Genomic DNA, 8,292 nt, shown 5'->3' on the forward strand with positions numbered 1-8,292 from the left:
AATTTTTTTTCTGTGGCAACCCTGCAATTTCAGTAAAAGACTAATATAAAACATTTCCATTAACTATGATATATTCCATATGTTTGAATTAATGTTTTGACAAATGTAGGCTAAGATTTTTCATAATTATTAATGCTATTAAAAACATTCTATACCAAAATTTTCAGTGCCACAATGTTACAAAATATAAGTATAGTTTAACTTTTCTTTATACTTCGCAATAAGGTCTCTCATATTAATGCCATTTTCAGTCTTGTCATCTTGAGCTTAGAAAATTAAAATAGATCAATAACAGATCAGAAATTCAAATGGTGATATGAATAGTCTATTCTGCATATAAATTTTTCATTATGAAAAAAGTTTATCACATACAAAAACAAAAAGCAGTTTTTAATATGCAAGACTGTCAAAGTGTTAATCAATAATAGTTTAGTACATTCTAAAGAAGAATGCACTACAAGAAATTTATCAAAATTAAACCTTTTATAAGTATCATTAATAAGTAACTGCTATGGTTCAAAGAAATCTACTGTTAATAATATATAACTGCTATAGTAAATTGTTTACTGGTTTAGTCAATCTCAAATGAGTCATGCACTTAAACATTTTGTTAGTATCATTAATATCACAAAAAGACCTAAGCACAGTAAAGTAAATGCATTAGTAAGAGGCTAATGAATTAAAAAATAATGCAGAAAAAAAACTTAAGGAAAATTAACTGATCTGAAATAAATTCAAATCTCCTTCAATTGTAATCAGATATATCAAATCACTGTTTCAGTACCAGGTTGAAGAAGTATTAGTTGTACAACGACATTCTACCAAAGACACTTTTTCCACACTGTGACATATATGTCCAAAGTTATATATTTTTCTAATTGATTTGGTATTTCACTCACAATGACTTTAGAGCAGTTTGTATCACCTTAAATATTAATGAAACATCTAAAACTAATAATTAGAGAAGCAAAAAAAAAAGCTAAATATACCATTAATCTTGGTTAGAAACAGTAGAAGGCACTTCATGCAGCAACACCTATTTCTAATGTTAAAAACAAAATACACTTAGTTTCAAATATTGCTTCTAATAAGTATTTTAGTAATACATGATGATAACTACTTTTAAAGCCATTAAACAATTCTAGTTAAAAAGTAAACATGTAAACAAATTTCTAATTATTAACTACATTTCATAAGCAAATTTTAGGTGCATAATGTATTTCTAGACATGTCTCGAAATACATTATGCACATTAAAAAAAGATCATTTAAATTTTAACTAAAGCAAAATATGCAATATAGCTATTGATAATTAAAATTTACTAATTACTACTACATTAATTGGAATTTTATAATTTAACATAATATACCAACATAAACTTTAAAAGCATAAATATTACTTTAAAAATTCTATTAAAATATTTTAAATTCTGTTGTCAGTCTTAAACAATATCAAAAATAAATTATAGGCTTCATTCCAATCAGTTTAAAATGAATAATTAAAGAAATTTAACAGCTAGATTTAATGTAAAAATCCGTTAACCAGTTGTTTACAGCTAGTGCAACAGGAAAATCAGAATAAAAAGCTTTAGCAAACAAAGCAATATAAGTAAAGAGTTAATAAATTTCAGTTTCAGCCCAGAATTGTTTAAAATCAAAAATGCTAGAAATGAAACTGTCAATTTAAATGGACCAAACTTCTTAATTAATAAATGTATAACTGATTTAATAAACAGAATTAGAGTTTTGAGACTATAATGTTTGACAAATGCTTTACTTCAAACTTATATTAATCTACTGGCAGAATTTTACAAAAAATACTGATTAAAATATATATATTTTAAAATAAGAGTATGATATGGTTTTAGTATATTTATTTTAGCACTAGAGAAAGCTAAATGTGTACCATTTTAATTTTATTTCTTAACATGTTGAATATCAGAATACTTACATCAATCAGATTGAAATTTTTCGCAATCATATTTTTGGGAATAACTTTTTGAGGAAATTTTTATTATAACTTTTTATAATATAAAAAAGGGTTAAATATGTAAAAGCATATATATGTGAGGCTTAGGGCAATACATAATAAATCACATATTTTGCAAAGGTGACATTCTACATCCAGGTTTTTCTTAATATTGTTTCTAAATGGGTAATTCAAAATTTTCTCTAGGTTATAAACACAAAAGCATTTTATTTTTTATAATAGAATTTGTGTAATTTTTCATGAAAAATGCTGTCTTGAGTAAATTGAAAAAAAGGCATGTCATTATAATGTCTGAAGCCCAATGTATTAGTGAGGAAAAAAATTCCTTGTACGGTACTGAAATACAAGAAGGGAAAAATTAAACAACAGTATACATTACCTTCTGGCTCTAAAGAGAAGAGAAAAGAAAATTGGTAAAATTACATTTCAACTTTTACAATTAATAAATTTATATATAAAATACAGTATTAATAAATTCAGTTCGTAAAAAAAAAAATTATTTCAAGCATTTTAGATTATAATGTAACTATAAATTTCTAATATTACCATTTGGTGCCTGGATTCTTCTTTACGAATAACCTGTTGAGTTTGTGTTTCATTGAATCGAAGAACAGCAGCTATTACTTTTACTAAAGTCTGAAAAGATTTAAACCCATAAGAAATTTTGCTAGTTACTGTAAACAGTTGTTTATTTTACAGTTAAAACATTAGCTAATCTATACAGTTACAAAAGAAATTTAATATTTATTTCTATTCATTTATTATAAGTCAAAAACATTTATTATTTTCAATAGTTTATAAAATTTATGTTTAAAAATAAAATGAAAAAAAAAAAGGAAAGACTTACAATTGGTTCTTTACCCATCATATATTCATAAATAATATTCTTCAAGTACTAAAATATAAAAAGGATATTTAAAGCAGGTTAAAAATAATAGAGAATTTTTAACAATAACGAGTAATGTTTTTAACTTAATATATGCTACAGTTGCTCTAGCTTTAAAATTTAAAAAAAATAGATATCTTAAAAAATAATTAACAATTCATAATTCAACTTTCCTAGAACTTAATGTTTACATTTAAGAATTACTAATGAGAGTATATAATTTATCACACATCTTTCATCTATTTCACATGATCTTTCAGTTTCAAGTTCAAGTTTATGTGTATTGTTTTACACTTCAATTTTTGATAAAAATAAATTTATTGAGGTTTTGGTTTTAAATAAGTAGTTTTTAACTTCATAGCATTCTATTCAATGAAATATTTCAGTAAAATTTTTCAATGAATTTTATTACTTAATTACAACATTTAGTAATTTAACTCACCAACAATTTTCTATGCAAGCATTATGATAAAACTTATTAATGATTTAGATATTTTGACATTATTTTTATGAATATATTATATAAAATATTAAGAGTACTTTAATTCATTTATTATTAAAGAATAGATTATTGCATTTAATCATTATATCCAGGCATTAAAGTGGTCGAAAATAAAAAAAACTGAACTTTTACAACGCAGGAGGGGGGGGAGTGTTCCATATAATACTGTGATATCCAGGAGATATATATAAAAGCAACTTTCATTTTTATTTAGTATTTAAAGTGACAGAATCAATTAGACAGTGAAATTAGAAAAAAATTTAATATAATTTTGATCACTACTATATTAAAGAAAATTAAGCAATTATAGGAAGTTGCAGCTTAATTATCATTTAAAATTAATTACCGTAGCGTGAATATGAATCGCGATATTGAATTTTAAAATCGCGTGAATATGAATCGATATGTGGGATTTTAAAATCGCGTGAATAAGAATCGCGATGTTGAATTTTAAGATTGCGTGAATATGAATCGCAATGTTGGATGTTAAAATCGCGTGAATAAGAACTGCGATATGAAATTTTTAAATCGCGTAAATAAGAATCACGATGCATAACTTTTAGATCCCGTCAATACTTATCGTAACGAGTAATTTTTAAATCGCGTATAAATACGAAAATCGATGTTAGATATTACAGCCGCGTGATTACGAATTGCGACATTGGATTTTTAACTCGCGGGAATACGAATCGCGATATTGAGTTTTAAAAACGTTTAAATACAAATCGCGATATTGGATTTTTAAATTGTGTGAATGGGAATTGCGAGTACGATTTTTAAATCGCATAAAAACGAATCGCAACAACTAACTTTCAAATCACTTAAATATGAAAATCGATGATTTGCATAAAAATAGTCTGAATAAGAATCGCAATTTTAGCAGGTTCCGACGCTCGGAGCTGTTCCTAATATTTAAAATTCTGAAAATCAGCCAAACAAAAGAAATTAAATATCAGCGGCCGAAAACGAAATAGTTTAGAACTCTTTTTTTTCCCAATCTATAGCGGAAGTCGCGGTTGTCAGGAGGCTACAGCAAGGTCGAAAGGAAAGTTCGTCTCAAGTTTGACTGTCGTTTGGGCTGCTTGAGTTCTCGACTCCCCAAAAATTAAAGTTTAACGAACATGGTCGGAAATTTTAAAAATTGGGAGAAAAAAGCGGATTTCCGTTTCTTTGCGGAAGTCTTTCATCCCTGTATATCACAAAGAAAAGATTATTGCATTTAATAAATAAAAAAATTGTTTGAAGCATCACAAAGTAATATTTCAATTTATAAAACTATTTTATGTCTACTTATTTAAAGCATTGAGCCATTTATTATTGCATAATATAAATTTAGTGAACTGGTGCATACAAAGATTTCAAGTAAAACCAAGTTGGATACAAAAATTCTTTCTCTTCGGGAAAAAAAATCAGGAGATAGTGAAACAGCAGGAGTATTTTTTAAGCTTGGTCATGACACATTTTAATAATTGTTTAAAATGAATAATTCAATATAATTTGTTACAAATTAATCAGGTATAGTTAAGAGTTTGTTGCTGTCAAACATATATGTAAAAACATAAATAATTTGAAATTGTAATTAAAACTCCAAAGATCAGGAAATATGATTGGATAAGTACTTTTATTTCAGTCTTAAGAATAATAAATAAATAAAATTGATATGCCAAAAAACATTTACTTAACTCAAATCTAAGAGAAATTTTAGATTACTTGAATTATTCAGGTTTTTAGTTTCTAAACATTAAATACATGTAATGTGTTCTTTACATTTCAGTTGCATGTGAATAATTTAAACCTTAACAATATTTTTGTATATTTTATATACTTGTTACGAATTCTATTTGCTATCACTATTTTTATTATTTTTTAATATAGTACAGTTTTTAGGCCAACCTTAGAAAAAATTTGCAACTGAAATGCAAAGTTTGTGGCATGATTTTAAAAAGGAAAATCATTAAAAGCAGTTAATGTCATAAAAGTAAAAGTTTTAGGAGACAAATTTATAAAATAAATTGAATCCTTAAATTATCAATACAATTTAACCCACTTTTTCACCAATTTAAGACTATTTTACACTTTCATTTTAAAAACATTCAATGCATAAATGCTAAGTGTGGGACACTGTTTTTAAAAAGATTACTAGTAAAGCTACTTATGTCAAGTAATTTGTGAAGTAATATTTTTAAGTGTCCATTTTCTCATTACAATATCAGTCACTTATCTTGAACATAAAAATGATTTTTTACTTTCAATTTTATAATTCAAAAATAAGTAATTTAAACAAAATGGTTCTTAATTTAATATTACCTCAAATTCTGTAGGCTCTGGAATTGATTGTAGTGAATCACGGCGGTTATTGTTCAACATTGAATCTGGAGGACTAAGGCGTAAAAGAACTTTTAATTCTTTAATTTCAGAGCTGCAAATATAGTTAGAAAGAATTTAAGAAATAATGTAAATATTCTTTGAACATTATAAAACAATATTAACAAACATTAAATTAAAAAGTTATGTGAAATATAAAGGCTAAGATGTTAGGAAGCTTTCTTTTAAGAAAACTGCAATACTTAAATATTTTATGCTACTTTTAGTGACAACAAATTATGAGCTCTCAGTTGAAACTAGGAATAACACCTGGAAAAATGAGTCTTCAAGTAAAAAAAAAAGCATCTTATTGGCTGTCAAATCCAAAAAACTGTGAATTACAAAAAAATGGTATACCAAAGTTTTATAGACAAAATAAATTTAAGGAAAGGTTGTTCTTGTACAAGTAATAATTTTTAAGAAAATAGGTCACATTTTTTAAACCTCATTAGCAAATAGAGGAATAGCAAAATAAGTTGAACAATGAGCTAAAATAATACCTGTGTAAAGCAAAAGTTTTCTTAGTTTTTTTTTAAAAAAATGGCTAATTATGATCATTAATTTAAGAATTTTTATTTTCAGGAAAAATATATATTCAGAAACAAATTTTCAACTTTTTTCTAAGACTTACTGGCACTTAGATAAATCTTCTTTCAGAGTCTCTATTTCATTCAAGTGATCTTCACAATTTCTGTGATTAGGACTGGTAGCAGGCTCAAGTGTCTGTAAAAAGAGTGATATAAATACAAAATAATCTATTTTCGAAAGATAACTGCTTCAAAAAAATTTTTTACATAAAATATTTGCATTGCATAGTTTATCAAGAAACTTAAGGTAAAGTGAACTTTATGTTATGTAACTTTCTTATAAAGCTAACTTTATGTAAAGTATTTTTCCTTCTACTACAATAATTCCACAAACTGAACTGATTTGCAAAGCCTGGAGTAAAAATATAAAAAAATGGCATTATTGGAGTGAAAAAAGTATCAGCAAAATTTTCTCAATATATTGAGTGCTGAGTACATTTTTTGTTGAACTACAATAACTGCATTAATAAATAAGAAAAACAAAATGTAATAATGATCATTTTACAAATAATGAACATTCTGAAAATTTTTGTTATTTATGTACATACTACTATTCCAATAAAGATAACTTAATACAAGGAAGTAAAAATAAAAAAAATTAAGACTATAAAATTTTCCAAAGAAATATATTAACTATACTTTATTATCTAAAGATACTTTAAACTAATAAAAGCAGGTTGAAAAAAGCCTTTTAATAATTGTAGTAAACATGCATGAATTAATTACATAGATCAAATGAATTGCAGAAAGTAAGATTGTCTTTAAAGATCTTTCCCATAAAATTTATTTCCAGTGGGTAATGGACACATTGTGATATTGCTGGAAATGATCAGGTTTACCGTCTTGCTAAGAGAGGAGCCTTAGTGACCCAAAGACACCCAAGAATTCCAGCAATCTTTCTACTAATATCATGTTATATATAACTTGTTATATATGATGTTATGATATGACAATGTTATATATAACTTTACATTGGGAACTGCAGAGGCATCAAAGAATGTGAGCTGGAAAATCCTAAATAAGAACCCTGTAGAATGTGTTTTTAAGCTCCTAGCTGTGTTATCAAGACCCTAGCTGTGTTCTCAAAAGTACTTTAGAATGCTGGCAGAACATGACTGTCTGAAGTCTTATCTCTATCAAATTGGCTTGGCCAACTCATCTGACTGTACTCTTTGTGGTTCTGGTCAGTCTATGATAGTTAAATATTTGAATGTATGCTCTGCATTAAGTAGCTTTATTTCGATTGTCGAAAAGTATTGGAGAGCATGCGCACTAATAGCATAGGTGCTATTTTATGCTGTGTGTGACACTTTTAAAATAAAATTTTCAACTTAGATCAAATCTACAACACAAAAGGGAGAGCAGATTAATAAATGGTAATATTACTTCTTCAGGAACAGCCCAGGTATCATCCCAATCAGAACTTTCAGCAGTTAAAAGAGCAGAATCTGTGGATGCACCACTTCCAGGATGAGACACATTTTTCATTACTGATTCATATTCTCTCATTTTTTTCTCCTTTTCCTACATATAATGTTAATTGTTTAAAAAAAATTGTTTTAATTTTAAAGCTGAAAGCATTTTTTTTTTTTATTCGAGCAAATTAATATAACGCATTCAAACTTAGAATACTTAAATCAAAACAAATGATTTAATCTAATAAATAAATTAATTATTTTAAAATAAAAGGTTTTTAATTCCTATAACTTAAAAAATATCAAACTTACTTGTTAAATTTTTAGGTATATATTTTATACCTACTATACTTTATACTATATTTTATACTTTTAAGTGACATAAAAAATAAATAAAAAGAATTTAAATAAGGATCCAACTTAAAATTTTACTGAATTTGTTAAAAAATTTAAATTAAAAGTGAACATACTTTCACCCAATAGAGAAAAAGATTAAATTCAACATTATTTTTAAGAAAAATAATAATTTCAACTAAAAAAAAAAAAAAA

General features: G+C 25.7%; 1 protein-coding gene across 3 annotated transcripts in view; it reads right to left on the reverse strand.

Annotated features, from left to right (window-relative positions):
- LOC107449129 (golgin subfamily A member 4) overlaps positions 1 to 8,292 on the reverse strand; it is a 40,399-nt gene that overhangs the window by 1,283 nt on the left and 30,824 nt on the right. For 2 of the 3 annotated variants that reach the window (XM_043055394.2, XM_043055390.2), the window contains exons 17-21: positions 7,715 to 7,852; positions 6,373 to 6,464; positions 5,685 to 5,796; positions 2,837 to 2,884; positions 2,536 to 2,625 (exon numbers count right to left, since the gene is read on the reverse strand). In XM_043055394.2, the coding sequence (XP_042911328.1) occupies positions 2,536 to 2,625; positions 2,837 to 2,884; positions 5,685 to 5,796; positions 6,373 to 6,464; positions 7,715 to 7,852 (480 nt within the window). Of the gene's footprint in view, positions 1 to 989; positions 1,043 to 2,535; positions 2,626 to 2,836; positions 2,885 to 5,684; positions 5,797 to 6,372; positions 6,465 to 7,714; positions 7,853 to 8,292 lie in introns of all 3 variants that reach the window. The other variant, XM_043055403.2, reaches the window with a different exon arrangement.

This window comes from Parasteatoda tepidariorum, chromosome 5 (genome assembly GCF_043381705.1).
Source record: "Parasteatoda tepidariorum isolate YZ-2023 chromosome 5, CAS_Ptep_4.0, whole genome shotgun sequence".
Taxonomy (NCBI): Eukaryota; Metazoa; Arthropoda; class Arachnida; order Araneae; family Theridiidae; genus Parasteatoda; species Parasteatoda tepidariorum.